Genomic DNA, 19,175 nt, shown 5'->3' on the forward strand with positions numbered 1-19,175 from the left:
CCTCTGAATGCCTCTGTGACGTGGTTATCGACACCGTTGGCGGTGCAGTGTTCCTGTGTACAAGTCTTTGAAGGCAACAGACACTGACCTAGACTTGTACACAGAAACACTGTGCCACCAACGGTGACGACCATTGCAGATGTACATTCACTTGTGTTAACGTACCTCTGAATGTGACGTGGTTATCGACACCGTTGGTGGTGCAGTGTTCCTGTGTACAAGTCTTTGAAGGCAACAGACACTGACCTAGACTTGTACACAGAAACACTGTGCCACCAACGGTGACGACCATTGCAGATGTACATTCACTTGTGTTAACGTACCTCTGAATGCCTCTGTGACGTGGTTATCGACACCGTTGGTGGTGCAGTGTTCCTGTGTACAAGTCTTTGAAGGCAACAGACACTGACCTAGACTTGTACACAGAAACACTGTGCCACCAACGGTGACGACCATTGCAGATGTACATTCACTTGTGTTAACGTACCTCTGAATGCCTCTGTGACGTGGTTATTGACACCGTTGGCGGTGCAGTGTTCCTGTGTACAAGTCTTTGAAGGCAACAGACACTGACCTTGCTGGGCAATTCAATAAGCAGCAGCTTATTGGTGGTCGAAATGTCTTCCGTGCACTGAGAATGCAGCTCACGTGTGATGTTTCTGTTGTGTTTGGAGGCAATACATGGCTGACCTTGGCTGTTGTAAGGGAGAATCCTGCAGATTATGGTGGCCTTGAAGCTTTTCCTGATGCAAACGTATTGGCTTGGAAGACTTGGAGTACAGCTGAGACTACAGGTCTACTAGCAAAGGTTCCCTACGGTACCTTTACGCTGTGAAAAGCAGTGTCCGGTGAAATAGTTACATCGTGTGGCAAAAGAAGAATAGCACACCACAAAAAAAAAGAATGAGAAACATGGTGACCAGTGTGAAGGAGGTCAGAACGCAAAGTTGTGTGGCAGTAATAAAAGTGGTAGTGCGACCTCCAGACCAGATGTGAGGAAACGGAGATCAGCAAATCATCTGACGGACGATGCCTTAGAACACGATAAGGCAAAATGCGTATGGGATAAATAAATTAAGTAGCAGCAGGAAACGGCAGTTTTATTTACAAAACAAGTATTTATGCCTAGCTGTTTAATAGGCATGATTTTGTTAAACAGTGCACCACTACGCCAATAATACTGCATTCAAACATTACACCATTGTTTTTCCCAGTCATAAGTTCTTGCACCTTTAGAGCAATCTGCCATTCATCACACCACACAGAAATTCTATCCACGTCATCCTGCATCCTGCTACAGCCACTCCACAGCAACACTGCCCTGCACACATCAATAGCAAACAATCGGAGACTTCTCCTCACCATATCCACCTCACTGTTTATGTACAAAGAGAACAAGAGTGGTCCTATCACACTTTCCTGGGGCACTCCTCACGATGTCTACGCCTCTGACGAACACTCACCCTCCAGAATAATGTACCGGGTTCTTCGAACCACTCACATTTGTGAAAAACCATTCCATAAGCTCGGACCTCCTTTAACAGTCTGCAGAGTGCCACTGTGTCAAAAGCTTTCTGGAAATCTAGACATACAGAATGTTATTGTTGCCCTTAATCCCACCCGAATACCTATACGCATTAGAGGTAAATAGTTAATATCGTAGAAAATACCTCAAAACACTTTTCAGCACAAGCCGATCACCGACGATCAGACATAGTGCTTTTAGACACTGTGCAGCAATTTCATACTACGTTGCTACTCGTACCGATACTTACCGATCGCAAACTCGTCAGCAAAAGTGAGGAAGTGCAGGATTCCGAGGCCAGTGTGGTAGTCCTTGAGGTGGTTCATGAGGTGCGTGCCGTAGCCCTTGACCTGCTCGTTGCTGGTGACGGCGCAAAACACGATCTCTGTGAAGCCCTGTGCGGGGAACATGCGGAAGCAGATGCCGCCGATGGGCCGGTTGTCCTTGATCAGGGCCAGCGTCTTGTGCTTGCTGCAGAACAGAGCAGCTCTGTGTATGTTACCAAACAACAGGTTAGAATGTGTGACATAATTGTCCCAATTGACTTTAAATTATATAATTACAGGGGTCATTCAATAAGTAATACCCCACATTTTTCAAAAAAGCCATTAATATACATAGACGAATGTCCTTGTTGGTGCTTCACATCTGATGTTTGTTATGTGCGCTGGTGAAGTTTCAAATTGTTCCGGCAGATGGCAGAGCCACAGTACAGCGTCAAAATGGCATCTGTGAGGATCATTCAAATGAAACCTCATCAGTGTGTCTACCTTTGCCTTACACGTAAGGTGGCACCACGTAACTGTGGGTACGGTGGCACCATCTATTGGTAGAGAGACTGATGCGTGCGCAACATTTGATGTTGCACAGTGCCAGTGTGGTTCCACGCTGAAGAGAAGGTGGTCACACAAGTTATCGTCCACTACAGAACATGAAGGTGAGTAAGCAGCAACAACGAGCAGTGATTTGACTTTTGGCGGCCGAGGGAGTTGCAGGCCGTGAAATGTTTCGACGGATGAAGGCTGAGTTCGGTGAGTAGAGTCTCGAAACGTTCAAGTGTTGTGGAATGGCGCAAACGATTGCCGGAGGGGTCCGAGCCACTGGAAGACGATGCCCGTCCTGGACAGGCTCGTCGTGACATCACACCGGAAATTGTTGCAGAAGTGAATGCTTTAGTCTCGGACAACTGCAGAATCACCGTGGACGAGATCAACCGAATACTGGGTATTAACGTAGCATCGTAATGCATCGACACTTGAACTTCCAAAAAATCTGTGCACAGTGGGTTAACCACCGACTAACCGCCGAAAACAGCGCAATACTCAAATGGCGCCGAGTTTGAATCATCGGCAATGTTATCGTGAGGAGGAATACGGCTTTCTGTCGCATACTGTCACAGCTAATGAAACGTAGTGTCACCATTTTGAACCCAAAAGCAAGTGTCATAGCAAGCAGTGGAAATGTGCAACTTCACCACCTCCAAAGAAATCGAAGGCCATGCACACCAGTTTTGGTAAGGCCACAATGTCCTTGTTTTTTAACCACAAGGGCCCACTGGTTGTCGAGTTTCTGGAACGGGGAACCACCATCACTGCCCAGCATTATCGAGCCACTTTATAGGACCTTAGATGAGCCATCAAGTTGAAACGCTGAGGCATGTTGTCCAATGGCATTATCCTCTTGCACGATAATGCCCGCCCAAACACGGCCAATTTGGTGAAGACGACATTGCAGCAGTTTCCGTGGGAAATGCTGGAACATCCACCGTACGGTCCAGATCTTTCACCGTGTGACTTTCATGTGTTTGGACCCTTAAAAAAAGATATTCACAGATATCGATTCGCAACGGGCGACAAAGTGTGTGACTGGGTCCAGGCCCGGATCCGACAGCAGCCTACTGGCTTCTTCAGGGATGGAATTGACCGGCTGGTGTCATAATGAGATAAATGTGACAACAGTTTTGGCGACTATTTTTGAGTTAGTGTACTGTGTGTAACTACATTTTTGGGTTAATAAAATCATTACCGTTACTTTGCAATAGTGACTGGGTTTCCTTTGAATGCCCCTTATACATATGACTCACATTACAAGCAATTTGCTGTTACTGAATTCTCGTGTCCAGGAAAAGAAAGCATGGTGAACATACATAAACGTTTGTGTGCCGTGTATGATGCTGCTGCAGTTGATAGAGTACAGTTGGGTGGTGGGTAAAGATAATTACAGCCTCACGAAATGCAGAAACAGAGCTCCATGATCATGCACACTTGGGACATCGTGATCACAGCCACTGCTCCAGAAATGCTGAATCGTGTGATATTATTCACGCTGACCGGTACATCACAACTCGACAATTGGCTCTACAGTTTTCGGTCAGCATTGGAAGTGTGTCAGCAATGATTGAGATTCCTGGATATTCGAAGAGGTGCTCACAATGGGCTCCACAAAAGCTAACAGTGGATCACAAGATTCAAAGAAAGGCCATTTTATCTGAATTGTTGGAGCACTTTGAGACCAATGGAGAGGACTTCCTCTCATGGATCATTATGGGGGACGAAACCGGAAACAAAAAGGCAGTCCGTGGAGTACCATCATCCTCATTCACCACAAAAGAAAAAATTCAAGACAATCCCCTCTGCCAGAAAAGTCACGGTGATGGCGTCATTCTTGTGGACGTGATGCCGATAGTGTCAACCGTCAATTCAGAGGCATACATGATGACTCTGGATAAACTTAAGATCCGTTTCCTGTGTGTTCAATTGGACAAGAATCCAGCAGAAATCTTGTTCCGACATGATAATGCATGCCCACATACAAGTCTGAGAATCCGGGAACACATCATCAAATTGGGTTGGACATCATTGTCTCATCCATCCTACAGTCCACACCTGGCACCCTCGGACTTCCATCTCTTTGGGCTGCTTAATGATTATCTATGGAGAACACTCTCAAGATTATGAGAGTCTCAGTCATGCATTGAAAACATGGCTACGCCTATAGTACAAGAGCTTTTACCAGCAGTGAATACATGCTCTTCCACAATGTTGCCATACGGCCATAGAACGTGATTGAGACTGCATAGAAAAATAGGATGTGGACAACACATGTTGATGTACACTCCTGGAAATGGAAAAAAGAACACATTGACACCGGTGTGTCAGACCCACCATACTTGCTCCGGACACTGCGAGAGGGCTGTACAAGCAATGATCACACGCACGGCACAGCGGACACACCAGGAACCGCGGTGTTGGCCGTCGAATGGCGCTAGCTGCGCAGCATTTGTGCACCGCCGCCCTCAGTGTCAGCCAGTTTGCCGTGGCATACGGAGCTCCATCGCAGTCTTTAACACTGGTAGCATGCCGCGACAGCGTGGACGTGAACCGTATGTGCAGTTGACGGACTTTGAGCGAGGGCGTATAGTGGGCATGCGGGAGGCCGGGTGGACGTACCGCCGAATTGCTCGACACGTGGGGCGTGAGGTCTCCACAGTACATCGATGTTGTCGCCAGTGGTCGGCGGAAGGTGCACGTGCCCGTCGACCTGGGACCGGACCGCAGCGACGCACGGATGCACGCCAAGACCGTAGGATCCTACGCAGTGCCGTAGGGGACCGCACCGACACTTCCAAGCAAATTAGGGACACTGTTGCTCCTGGGGTATCGGCGAGGACCATTCGCAACCGTCTCCACGAAGCTGGGCTACGGTCCCGCACACCGTTAGGCCGTCTTCCGCTCACGCCCCAACATCGTGCAGCCCGCCTCCAGTGGTGTCGCGACAGGCGTGAATGGAGGGACGAATGGAGACGTGTCGTCTTCAGCGATGAGAGTCGCTTCTGCCTCGGTGCCAATGATGGTCGTATGCGTGTTTGGTGCCGTGCAGGTGAGCGCCACAATCAGGACTGCATACGACCGAGGCACACAGGACCAACACCCGGCATCATGGTGTGGGGAGCGATCTCCTACACTGGCCGTACACCACTGGTGATCGTCGAGGGGACACTGAATAGTGCACGGTACATCCAAACCGTCATCGAACCCATCGTTCTACCATTCCTAGACCGGCAAGGGAACTTGCTGTTCCAACAGGACAATGCACGTCCGCATGTATCCCGTGCCACCCAACGTGCTCTAGAAGGTGTAAGTCAACTACCCTGGCCAGCAAGATCTCCGGATCTGTCCCCCATTGAGCATGTTTGGGACTGGATGAAGCGTCGTCCCACGCGGTCTCCACGTCCGGCACGAACGCTGGTCCAACTGAGGCGCCAGGTGGAAATGGCATGGCAAGCCGTTCCACAGGACTACATCCAGCATCTCTACGATCGTCTCCATGGGAGAATAGCAGCCTGCATTGCTGCGAAAGGTGGATATACACTGTACTAGTGCCGACATTGTGCATGCTCTGTTGCCTGTGTCTATGTGCCTGTGGTTCTGTCTGTGTGATCATGTGATGTATCTGACCCCAGGAATGTGTCAATAAAGTTTCCCCTTCCTGGGACAATGAATTCACGGTGTTCTTATTTCAATTTCCAGGAGTGTATATTATCACCAAATTCTGGCTCTTAACAATAAATATGCCCTGAGAAGAAAATGTGGGGCATTACGTATTCAACAACCCTCGTATACCTATTATATTAAAATACAGAGAGCAAAAGGTTATTTACAATTTGTAAAGAAACCAGACTGCAGTCATATGAGTCAAAGGACATGAAAGGGAAGCAGTGGTTGGGAAGGGAGTGAGGCAGGGTTGTAGCCTATCCCTGATGTTATTCAATCTGTACAGTGAGCAAGCAGTAAAGGAAACAGAGAAAATGTTTGGAATAGGTATTAAAGTTCAGAGAAATAAAATAAAAACTTTGAAGTTTGCTGATAACATTGTAATTTTGTCAAAGACAGCAATTAAGTTATAAGATTTGGGTAGCAGAATAACTGGCAGAATATAACACGCAGGCCAGCAATTGTGAGAAAGGGATTTGTGAAAAAGAGGAATAGGAATATAAATTTAAATGTGTTTAGTCTTTTCTGGGGGTTTTTGTCTGGTTTTTAGCCTTCTAGGGAAATGAAACCTGGGAGATAAACAGTTCTGGCAAAACAGAATATAAGCTTTTGAAATGTTTTGTTCCAGAAGAACGCTGATGGGTCGATTGTGTAACTCGTGAGGAGATGCTGAACTGAATTATGGAAAAGTAAACTTATGTCACAAACTGTACACTAGTCAACACATTTAAACTATTTTCTGCAACTAGTTTCTAAGTACATAGACTCGTATTGTATTGCATTGTATGGAACTGGGGTCTAGAAACGACGCAGGCTTCAACCCCACTGTTGCCCTCAGTGGTTCACAACTCACAGCAGGCTACAGCAGTCCCACATCAGATGAGTGTAGCTCCAAAGTTTGCACGGTAGAGTAATTATGGTGCACACGTACGTGGAGATAGTGTTTGTGCAGCAATCACCGACATAGTGTAACAGAGGCAGAATAAGGGGAACCAGTCCACATTTGCCAAAGCAGATGGAAAAAAACCATCCCACAGGCTGGCCGGCACACCAGACCTTGGCACAAATCCACCGGGTGGATTCGTGCCAGGGACCGGTACGCCTTCCTGCCCGGGAAGCAGTGTGTTAAGACTGCACAGCTAACTGGGTGGACAAGTAGATAGATTTACTTGATTTTAAGGTACTAAATTCAGAGGTGAAACCAGTTTCTGAGATACAAAATAATAATACAAAAATTCAATTTTGAAACTTCCTGGCAGATTAAAACTGTGTGCCCGACCGAGACTCGAACTCGAGTTAAGAGGTGGTTGTGTTTTTCATGGAGGGGGCTTGCACCCCTTGTTGTTTTGCATGGCACTATCACAGCACAGGCCTACACTGATGTTTAGAGCACTTTCTTGCTTCCCACTGTTGAAGAGCAGTTTGGGGATGACGATTGCATCTTTCAACATGATCGAGCACCTGTTCGTAATGCATGGCCTGTGGCAGAGTGGTTACATGACAATAACATCCCTGTACTGCACCTGAATCCTATAGAACATCTTTGGAATGTTCGAGTCTCGGTCGGGCATGCAGTTTTAATCTGCCAGGAAGTTTCATATCAGCGCACACTCCGCTGCAGAGTGAAAATCTCATTCTGAAATTCAATTTTATTTTCACTATGTGGCAAACATTAACATAACCACAGTAAGGTGCACACAGCCCAAAATTTACTCAAAAATATTAAAACAGTCATAATATTAGTCAGAATGTCACATATATACCATCAATACAGTAATTATCATTACAAATGTTGATGTATTACATAGTTTTAAATCAATTTATTTGTGGAAATGGAATGAGTGTGCTTTACTTTTGTATGATGTCTCATCCATCTATTTAAACAAAAACAACCAGTAATTGATCACAATCGAATGGTTCTAGTATCACTGATAGATATACTTCACGGTAAGGATCTCTTGGTGGAAGAGTTCACCAAGCTCATTGCTAACATTGTCCAAAATATGAAGGGGAAAATGAAGGTGCGTATGCAAAAATTGTAGTTTTAGTGACATTCTACACACATTTCTTGTAGTTGTATAATATAATTTCGTAGAAATCTCTTGAATAGTTTCTGAGAAAATAAAAGTTTTAAATTCCTTACAAGAAAAGTTATAATCAAAGGCACTTCAAAGTAAATGTGCTGATTTCATGCAAGGCATGGTGCTAAATGTCTTTGCCATATAATCAAAATTGTGGATTTGGTCCATCTTTGTGGAGTATGTATGCACACTATGTGATCAAAAGTATCCAGACACCTGGCTGAAAATGACTTACAAGTTCGTGGCACCCTTCATTGGTAATGCTGGAATTCAATATGGTGTTAGCCCACCCTTACCCTTGACGACAGCTTCCACTCTCGCAGGCATACATTCAATCAGGTGCTGGAAGGTATCTTGGAGAATGGCAGCCCATTCTTCACGGAGTGCTGCACTGAGGAGAGGCATCGATGTCGGTCGGTGAGGCCTGGCACAAAGTCGGTGTTCCAAAACATTCCAAAGATGTTCTATAGGATTCAGGTGCAGTACAGGGATGTTATTGTCATGTAACCACTCTGCCACAGGCCATGCATTATGAACAGGTGCTCGATCATGTTGAAAGATGCAATCGCCATCCCCGAACTGCTCTTCAACAGTGGGAAGCAAGAAGGTGCTCTAAACATCAATGTAGGCCTGTGCTGCGATAGTGCCATGCAAAACAACAAGGGGTGCAAGCCCCCTCCATGAAAAACACAACCACCTCATAACACCACTGCCTCCGAATTTTACTGTTGGCACTACACACAATGACAGACGACATTCACCAGTCATTTGCCATGCTCACACCCTGCCATTGGATCACCACATTGTGTACCGTGATTTGTCACTCCACACAATGTTTTTCCACTGTTCAATCATCCAATGTTTATGCTCCTTACTGTAAGCGAGGCGTTATTTGGGATTTACCGGTGCAATGTGTGGCTTATGAGCAGCCGCTCGACTGTGAAATCCAAGTTTTCTCACCTCCTGTTGAACTGTCATAGTACTTGCAGTGGATCCTGATGCGGTTTGGAATTCCAGTGTGATGGTCTGGATAGATGTCTGCTTATTACACATTATGACCCTCTTCAACTGTCGGCGGTCTCTGTCAGTCAACAGACGAGGTCAGCCTGTGTGTGTGTGTGTGTGTGTGTGTGTGTGTGTGTGTGTGTGTGTGTGTGTGTGTGTGTGTGTGTGCGCGCGCCCCTTCACATTTTTACTTCAGTATCACATTGGAAACAGTGGACCTAGGGATGTTTAGGAATGTGGAAATCTCGCACAGAGATGTATGACCACTTTCGAAGTCCTTGAGATCCACGTGTAGGGAAGCAGCCTACTCATGCCATAGTAAATTCACATCAGTCTTTCCATTGTGTGCCAGCCAGTCTGCTGTAACTAGCTCTGACGTCATAAATGTTGCGCAATACTTTAAAAATCAAGTAAATAACCTAAAACATTTCTAGCATGTCAGGAGTAATACTAAATTAATGTGTGTTAAATATCAGTTCGATAACTTTAGCCATTTTCGAAATTTGGACGTTTTTCTGTAAAAATCATTGGCGTAACAGAAAAGAGCTAGAAAGTTAAAAATTTATATTTAGATTCATCTTTCATAATTATTTAATAAAAACAGTACTTTGGATTTCACAAATTAAAATTTTAGTGGAAATTCATGATTTTTCTGGTTTTCGTCTTAAAACTTAAGGAAGCAAGATAGATTAAGTAGGCTAATAAATAAGGCTAGGATGTTTATATTTAAGTAGAATGGAGATCCGCTATCACCATAAGAATGTGAGAGGTTTCATTTGAATAACTATAAAACTATAGCGATAGCGTATCTCCAAAGGGCCAGTTTAGAGCTCGTCTACTGCGTGCAGTGTAATTAAAATAATTCTCTCGCCCAAAAGATTTAACTTAGCCACGTCAAACTTTTATTAAGATTACTTACCTGTGTGCTGAGTGCACATTTAAATTGAGAGCTTCATCGGCCATCAGCAAGAGAAGCTATGATTTATTAGGTAACTTAAAGTGGTGCCTTACTAGCCCAGTGGCTAGTCGGGAGAGCCGATTTGATCAGGCGTTCCCTTAGCCGTCCGCACCACGGCTTTATATATAAGAACGCTGCGCGAGGAAGGCAGGCCCCAGTTCTCTCCAGACGCTGAACAGCACGCCATCTGTGTCAGGAGTCAAGTCGCGTCGCGTCGGTATCATTGCTACAAACAGCCTCGGATGCCGTATTAAGTTACTCGAGATACGCGTAACCATGAAATCATTTTCGAGTGAAGTGTTAATTCTGGATTGACTTTAATTATCAATCTTCAGTTTGTGTATTGTCGTATTTTCACGTGCCACCGCAGAACAAATATTCTACCATTATTTAGCGTGGCGTTTGATGAACCTAATCATCAAATTATGGCGAGCATTCATTTAAACATTTAATTTGGACATTTATAGTTGCATCAGTGCATTAGACTCTGAACTGCTCTGTTAGTTAGATTGTGTGGATTCTTTTGTTTTCATCTGTGACTTTCAGAATATACTCAACTATTTTAGAAAATTGTTTTTGATTATAAATCCCGGACAATCTCCTAATTCCTCAGAGCTATAAGCTGTAACTATAAGTGTATTCTCAGATGAAGTGGGCACTAGGAATTCTAATTACAGGCTTCACGTTTTGCTAATCACTTTCTGGTAGCCAATATTGTAGTTAGAGAGCCAGTGTTGAGAACGGCGAAAGACAGCATAAATAATAGGAACACATTTAAGAACAATAATTCCACCCGCCGCTGCACATATGGTTAATCGGCCGGGAAAGGAACTGGTTTTACATTCTACAAACCAAACAAATTATATAACAGCAACATAAATTCCACCTGCCGCCGCACACACGGAGCACCCCATTGTGGTCTCTCATGATGTCTAATGACTACAGACGTCGCTGATATGGAGTACCTGGCAGTAGGTGGCAGCACAATGCACTTAATTTGAAAAACGTATGTTTTTGGAGGTGTCCGGATACTTTTGATCACTTGTGCAATTTTTATGCTGAGAAAGAAGGAGAAAGTGGCAGTGGGAAAAGAGATGGAAAAATAATAGTCGATGATAGTAGACAGTGGTTGTGGTATAGAAACAGTGAAGGAGACAATGGCACTGTGGGAGAAAGACGGGGACAGAGTGGCAGTGGAACATAGTTGACAGTGACAGAACGGTGCTAGGAAAAGAGTGAAGGAGATGGTACCTGTTGGAGAGGAATAAAGAGATGGGGAAAGCAGAAGTGTGTGAGAGCAAGTGGTAATGAGAGAGAGAGTGTATGGCAATGACAATGAGGGAGAGAGATAGTGACAGTGAGGAGAGACAGCAGCAGTGGGAAGGGAAGGAATGAGACAGTAGCAGTAAGAGAGAGCAAGAGGGAGACATTGAGAGGACACAGTAGAAGCAGTAGGACAGAACGAATGAGACTGTGGCTGTGAGACAAGGGAAGTAACAGCTAGAGAAACACAAAGAGATAATGACAATGAGCTGGGCTGAGTGAGTGAGTGAGAATAGGCAATTGAGAGTGGATGGGTACGAGTGACTTAGGGTGATGGATTAATGGGTGAGAGAGAGTTACAACTAGGGGAGCTTGTGGGAATAAGAGGACAGTTGGTTGTAAAAAAAAGTGTGAATATGTTCGCACACCAAAATTCCGTGGAAAAATTTTAAAGGTGCTGAGGAAGGTACAATGAGGCATTTTTCAGTCAGAGTCCTTTGATAAACTGGAATATATTTTCCTTTTTTGTGATCCAATATGGACATTTTTCTGGTGGTTGCAATAATGACTGGAGTCCCCAACAATCTGTCTTTCCTTCTAATCCCGTACGGTAAGTCTCCCCTGACCCGCGGTTCTGGGTGACTTTCCCAAGATCTACCTCTTTTCCTAGACCTCTCCAGTCCTTTTCCTTCACCCCTCTTCCCTCCTCTTCAACACTTCTGCCTGAAGAAGGAGCCCCTGGCTCAAAAAGCTTGCCAATTGCAACCGTCTTTTATGTGTATGTTCTGCCGCCGCTTGGTGAGTAAGTATTTTATCTATCCAATTAAATAATTTTGTCAATAATTGATAATTTTTGTTCTTATAAAACTAGAGGAAAGAAACTTTATGATCGCACAATAGATTTTAGAGGACATTGAACTTATTTTCAGAATATAAAATAGCTTATTGTTAAAGAAAACACAGATTTGTTATAAATTTATGTAAATTATGCATCAATATTGTTAATTCTAGTATTTCTAAACAAACTGAAAACTGTGGTACACTTTTCTTCATAAAATTGGAAACCATATCTCACACAATGGAAAATCCAGGCTGGAATAACAATATGGAAAGTAATAATTCCTATTCTGAATAGCATGCCACTTTCCTTGATGTTCACCTCATCCTCACTGAAGGTCTGCTACACAGTTCTGTGCACATTAAATCTGCTAACAAACAAAAGTAATCACATTCTGACAGCTGCCATCCTTTCCCCTCCCATACAGCCTCGGCATTTGAGGCAAACGTATCTGTTCGGTTGCACACTCTTTACAGCAGAACACCACCCCTTGCATCTCAGTCTTCACTGAACATAATTACCCCACCAGCTGAGTTCAAAAGCAGATTTCTCAAGCCATCATATCCAATCCCGGTACTGTTGATTCCTCCAAGGTTGGTTGGTTGTTTCGGGGAAGGAGACCAGACAGCGAGGTCATCGGTCTCATCGGATTAGGGAAGGACGGGGAAGGAAGTCGGCCGTGCCCTTTCAAAGGAACCATCCCGGCATTTGCCTGGAGCGATTTAGGGAAATCACGGAAAACCTAAATCAGGATGGCCGGACGCGGGATTGAACCGTCGTCCTCCCGAATGCGAGTCCAGTGTCTAACCACTGCGCCACCTCGCTCGGTGGTATTCCTCCAAGAAAACAACTTTCAGTACACCTCGTCACTCTGCGTTATCCTGGTCTCGAGTGTACGAGGTGTGGCTAGAAAAAAAACCGGACTAGTACTGGTGAAACAATAAAACGAATGCAATAAGGCTGAAAGTCGCGTGGCCTGTCACGTGACTCTCGCTCCGCCTACTGCTCGAGTTTCATCTGCCTCCTGCACTCAGTCTGCCCGTGGCGTCTGTTTTAAGTAGTTGACGTTTTGTCTGTGCGTCGGAAAATGTTGAGTGTACAGAAAGAACAGCGTGTTAACATCAAATTATGTTTCAAACTAGGAAAATCTGCAAGTGAAACGTTTGTAATGTTACAACAAGTGTACGGCGATGATTGTTTATCGCGAACACAAGTGTTTGAGTGGTTTAAACGATTTAAAGATGGCCGCGAAGACACCAGTGATGACACTCGCACTGGCAGACCATTGTCAGCAAAAACTGATGCAAACATTGAAAAAATCGGTAAACTTGTTCGACACTTTCCTTGTCAACTCCTGTTAACTCAAACACTGCTCTGATTGTTAAACGGCGATCTTGTCGAACAAGTTTACCGATTTTTTCAATGTTTGCATCAGTTTTTGCTGACAATGGTCTGCCAGTGCGAGTGTCATCACTAGTGTCTTCGCGGCCATCTTTAAATCGTTTAAACCACTCAAACACTTGTGTTCGCGATAAACAATCATGGCTGTACACTTGTTGTAACATTACAAACGTTTCACTTGCAGATTTTCCTAGTTTGAAACAAAATTTGATGTTAACACGCTGTTCTTTCTGTACACTCAACATTTTCCGACGCACAGACAAAACGTCAACTACTTAAAACAGACGCCATGGGCAGACTGAGTGCAGGAGGCAGATGAAACTCGAGCAGTAGGCGGAGCAAGAGTCATGTCACAGGCCACGCGACTTTCAGCCTTATTGCATTCGTTTTATTGTTTCACCAGTACTAGTCCGGTTTTTTTCTAGCCACACCTCGTATTAGTCAGCCACTTCATCGAGGGCATCACTTCCCAAAATCGAGCCCTGAAATGAGGTCCATTCTTCCCGACATTTTCCCACCGAACCTGGAATAGCTTTTCATCACACTCCAAGTCTCCACAACATACTTGTCAGACCTTATGCTCCTTCTGTACCCATCTCCCTTCTCTACGGTTCCTACCCCTGTGACCGTTCCCACTGTAAGACTTGCCATATGCACTCTCCTACCACCACCTATACAAGTCCTGTAACTGACAAAGCATATACTGTAAAAGGGCAAACGACCTGCAAAACGAGGCACGTTATACCGGCTGTTATGTAAACACTGTTTGGCCCTTCACATTGGCTTGACTACCGATAAGTTTTCAGTTAGGAGGAACGGGAAGAGGGTTTATATTGGCAACACACAATACCCTGTTGCATAGCATGCTCTACAACATGGCAGTCGTGACCCGGTGTCTGTTTCACCACATGTGACATGTGGCATCTGGATCTTCCCTCAGACAGCAGTTTCTCAGAGTTATGCAGGTGGATGCTGGTGTTACATGTCCTCGGTTCTCACCACCCATCTGGCCTTAATTTATGTTAATTTCTTCAGTTTAGCCTTTCTTCATAGTAATGTTTTCTTTCTTCACTCCCTTTCAGTTTTCAGTAACTTTCATTTTCTGACATGTCTACTTTTCGCTGTCCCCCCCCCCCCCCCCCTTTCCCGCCTCTATCACATATCACACACAATGGCAATGCTAGAAAACGGACCCCAGTACTCTGGTATCAGACTACTAAGAAGTCTGCCCAAAACCCTGCAAGATAGTGTACTTCACAATGACTTTGCAAAGAAACTTAAAGACTCTCATTGAAAAAGAGTTTTACAGTGTTGCAGAATACTTATGCCATTAAATTTGTATATACTGTTACTCATTATCAGTGATGTAAAAATGTAAGCTAAAGGTGTAGAAAAATAAGTGATAAAGAATTTTAATACTTTGACATGTTCTATATTACACGTACATTTACTGTACACAATGTAATCTTACAGAATCAAATAAAATTCAATTCAATTCAATTCAATGCAGTTAGCTTTTCTCTCTTATTAACTTGTGTATGATGTTTCGGCAGTAATCTCTGTCTCACATATTACCCTATCTTTCAACTCTAAGCTTTTAGTTTTTCCAATCATGTCGAGTGCAGTCTCGAATAATCAGTCTTTGCTTCTCATTCTGGCTGGCAAGTCACCCCCGACTGGAGTCTTGGGTGACTTTTCGAAACAATCCCCACTTCCTAAACCTCTCCAGTCCTTTACTTGCATCCCTCTTCCTTCTACTTCAACCCTCCTGCAAGGAAGAGCAGCCAATGGCTCTGAAAGCTTGCAAATTTCCTTAACCTTTATATGTGTGTGTTCTCCTGCTGTTGCTTGGTGAGCAGATTTTTTTATCTATTCAGCTAAACAATATGGGAAGGGTACATTGCTAATCACCACACAAAGGAAGCACATGAGCAGCAGACAGGCACAATGAACAGATTGCGGTACATTTTAGCTTTTCGCCAAAAGGCCTTCTTCTGAAATAGGAAACACACACACACATCAAGAGCTCAGATGGAAACACAGTTCTAAGCAAAGAAGGGAAAGCAGAAAGGTGGAAGGAGTATATAGAGGGTCTATACAAGGGCGATGCGCTTGAGGACAATATTATGGAAATGGAAGAGGATGTAGATGAAGACGAAATGGGAGATACGATACTGCGTGAGGAGTTTGACAGATCACTGAAAGACCTGAGTCGAAACAAGGCCCCCGGAGTAGACAACATTCCATTAGAACTACTGATGGCCTTGGGAGAGCCAGTCCTGACAAAACTCTACCATCTGGTGAGCAAGATGTGTGAGACAGGCGAAATACCCTCATACTTCAAGAAGAATATAATAATTCCAATCCCAAAGAAAGCAGGTGTTGACAGATGTCAAAATTACTGAACTATCAGTTTAATAAGCCACAGCTGCAAAATACTAACACGAATTCTTTACAGACGAATGGAAAAACTAGTAGAAGCCGACCTCGGGGAAGATCAGTTTGGATTCCGTAGAAATACTGGAACACGTGAGGCAATACTGACCTTACGACTTATCTTAGAAGAAAGATTCAGGAAAGGCAAACCTACATTCCTAGCATTTGTAGACTTAGAGAAAGCTTTTGACAACGTTGACTGGAATACTCTCTTTCAAATTCCAAAGGTGGCAGGGGTAAAATACAGGGAGCGAAAGGCTATTTACAATTTGTACAGAAACCAGATGGCAGTTATAAGAGTCGAGGGACATGAAAGGGAAGCAGTGGTTGCGAAGGGAGTAAGACAGGGTTGTAGCCTTTCCCCGATGTTATTCAATCTGTATATTGAGCAAGCAGTAAAGGAAACAAAAGAAAAATTCGGAGTAGGTATTAAAATCCATGGAGAAAAAATAAAAACGTTGAGGTTCGCCGAAGACATTGTAATTCTGTCAGAGACAGCAAAGGACTTGGAAGAGCAGTTGAACGGAATGGACGGTGTCTTGAAGGGAGGATATAAGATGAACATCAACAAAAGCAAAACGAGGATAATGGAATGTAGTCGAATTAAGTCGGGTGATGTTGAGGGTATTAGATTAGGAAATGAGACACTTAAAGTAGTAAAGGAGTTTTGCTATTTGGGGAGCAAAATAACTGATGATGGTAGAAGAAGAGAGGATATAAAATGTAGACTGGCAGTGGCAAGGAAAGCGTTTCTGAAGAAGAGAAATTTGTTAACATCGGGTATAGATTTAAGTGTCAGGAAGTCATTTCTGAAAGTATTTGTATGGAGTGTAGCCATGTATGGAAGTGAAACATGGACGGTAAAGAGTTTGGACAAGAAGAGAATAGAAGCTTTCGAAATGTGGTGCTACAGAAGAATGCTGAAGATAAGGTGGGTAGATCACATAACTAATGAGGAAGTATTGAATAGGATTGGGGAGAAGAGAAGTTTGTGGCACAACTTGACCAGAAGTAGGGCTCAGTTGGTAGGACATGTTTTGAGGCATCAAGGGATCACCAATTTAGTATTGGAGGGCAGTGTGGAGGGTAAAAATCGTAGGGGGAGACCAAGAGATGAATACACTAAGCAGATTCAGAAGGATGTGGGTTGCAGTAGGTACTGGGAGATGAAGAAGCTTGGACAGGACAGAGTAGCATGGAGAGCTGCATCAAACCAGTCTCAGGACTGAAGACCACAACAACAACAACGCACGCACACACACACACACACACACACACACACACACACACACACACACACACAACCATTGTCTCTGGTGGCTGTGGGCACACTTCCCACCATTACCGAGTTGATAATTGCTTGCTAGCTCATGATATGTCTCACCAGTTTATCTCTTCTGGTAGAATAAAAATAATTCAGCAGCAACAACTCACTGAATAGAAGAGACATTGAGTCACAAAAACTTGATGGCTTTGGAATGATTCTTTCTTTGAGGAGAATTGATCTGAAAGCCAGAAAGTTTTCAGTCTCACTTATACACCTGACAATGATATGGCACCTCTGCTATTTGGCAAATTGCTACCTTTGGTGCTAAATCATTTACGAGGGTGGTTTGAAAAGTTCTCAGAACGAAGTAGAAAAAACGTATCTACCTCACTGAAACTTTTTTTATTTTTCAATGTAATCTCCTTGTAGATTAATTCCCTCGGTCCAACGATGTTCCATTGCCCCGATCCCATCTCGAAAATGAGGTTCCTCCAGGCCTGCAAAATAATTGTCAACTCCGGCTATCAATTCTTTGTTTGAAGTGAATCTTCGTCCACCGAGAAAAATTTTCAGTTTTGGGAAGAGATGGAAGTCTGACGGAGCCATATCAGGCAAATAAGGTGGGTGTGGCAACAATTCATACCTGAGTTCATGTAATTCTGCCACGGTGACGGCACACGTGTGCAGGCGCGCACTGTCTCGATGGAAGGTTACTTTCTTCCTTGCTAAACCCGGTCTTTTTCCGCATATCTTTAGTTGCAATTTGTCCAGGAGCTTAGCATAATATTCTCTAGTAATTGTTTGTCCAGTGTGGAGATAATCTACAAACAGAATCCGCTTCTCATCCCGGAACACTGAAGCCGTGACCTTTCCCACCGAAGGAATTGTCTTTGCTTTCTTTGGGGATGGAGAATCAGCATGTTTCCACTGCCTTGACTGTTGTTTGGTTTCTGGGCTATAGTAGTGCACCCAAGTTTCATCTGTGGTCACAAACCAGTGCAAAAGTCTTGTTCGTTTCTCCTAAAACGGACCAAACACTGTTCCGATATGTCCATTCTCGTGCGTTTTTGATCCAGCATTAACCCCTTACCGCATAATGTGCCAGATATGGCACATACCACTTTTCTCTTTGTCAATCTCATATCTGAGAATATATTTCCAAACTGCATGTTGGGACAGATATGGCACACAGTCAAGAGCAGCTGTGCAAGTAGTGTATGCCATCTGTTGGGAGAGTAAGGAATTACGTGTTATGAATCTTTGCTTTGTGTTGCTAGCTGTTTACATCCAAGTTTAGTCACACAAACAGTTGCAATCAGGTACAGTAAACGATTGATTTCAGTGTTTACATTATTTGCAGAGAAAAGAGGACATCTGTGGACAGTTATAAAGAGGTAAGTTTATATATTTGTTCATTAGAATACATATACACTCCTGGAAATTGAAATAAGAACACCGTGAATTCATTGTCCCAGGAAGGGGAAACTTTATTGACACATTCCTGGGGTCAGATACATCACATGATCACACTGACAGAACCACAGGCACATAGACACAGGCAACAGAGCATGCACAATGTCGGCACTAGTACAGTGTATATCCACCTTTCGCAGCAATGCAGGCTGCTATTCTCCCATGGAGACGATCATAGAGATGCTGGATGTAGTCCTGTGAAACGGCTTGCCATGCCATTTCCACCTGGCGCCTCAGTTGGGCCAGCGTTCGTGCTGGACGTGCAGACCGCATGAGACGACGCCTCATCCAGTCCCAAACATGCTCAATGGGGGACAGATCCGGAGATCTTGCTGGCCAGGGTAGTTGACTTACACCTTCTAGAGCACGTTGGGTGGCACGGGATACATGCGGACGTGCATTGTCCTGTTGGAACAGCAAGTTCCCTTGCCGGTC

At 44.2% G+C, this 19,175-nt stretch overlaps 1 protein-coding gene across 6 annotated transcripts in view; it reads right to left on the reverse strand.

The window, feature by feature from the left end:
* Positions 1-19,175, reverse strand: part of LOC126212854 (histone acetyltransferase KAT2A) — a 390,973-nt gene that overhangs the window by 50,447 nt on the left and 321,351 nt on the right. For all 6 annotated transcript variants that reach the window (XM_049940291.1, XM_049940289.1, XM_049940288.1 and 3 more), the window contains one exon: positions 1,776-1,996. In XM_049940291.1, the coding sequence (XP_049796248.1) occupies positions 1,776-1,996 (221 nt within the window). The remainder of the gene's footprint in view (positions 1-1,775; positions 1,997-19,175) is intronic.

Source organism: Schistocerca nitens, chromosome 11 (genome assembly GCF_023898315.1).
Source record: "Schistocerca nitens isolate TAMUIC-IGC-003100 chromosome 11, iqSchNite1.1, whole genome shotgun sequence".
In the NCBI taxonomy this organism is placed as follows: domain Eukaryota; kingdom Metazoa; phylum Arthropoda; class Insecta; order Orthoptera; family Acrididae; genus Schistocerca; species Schistocerca nitens.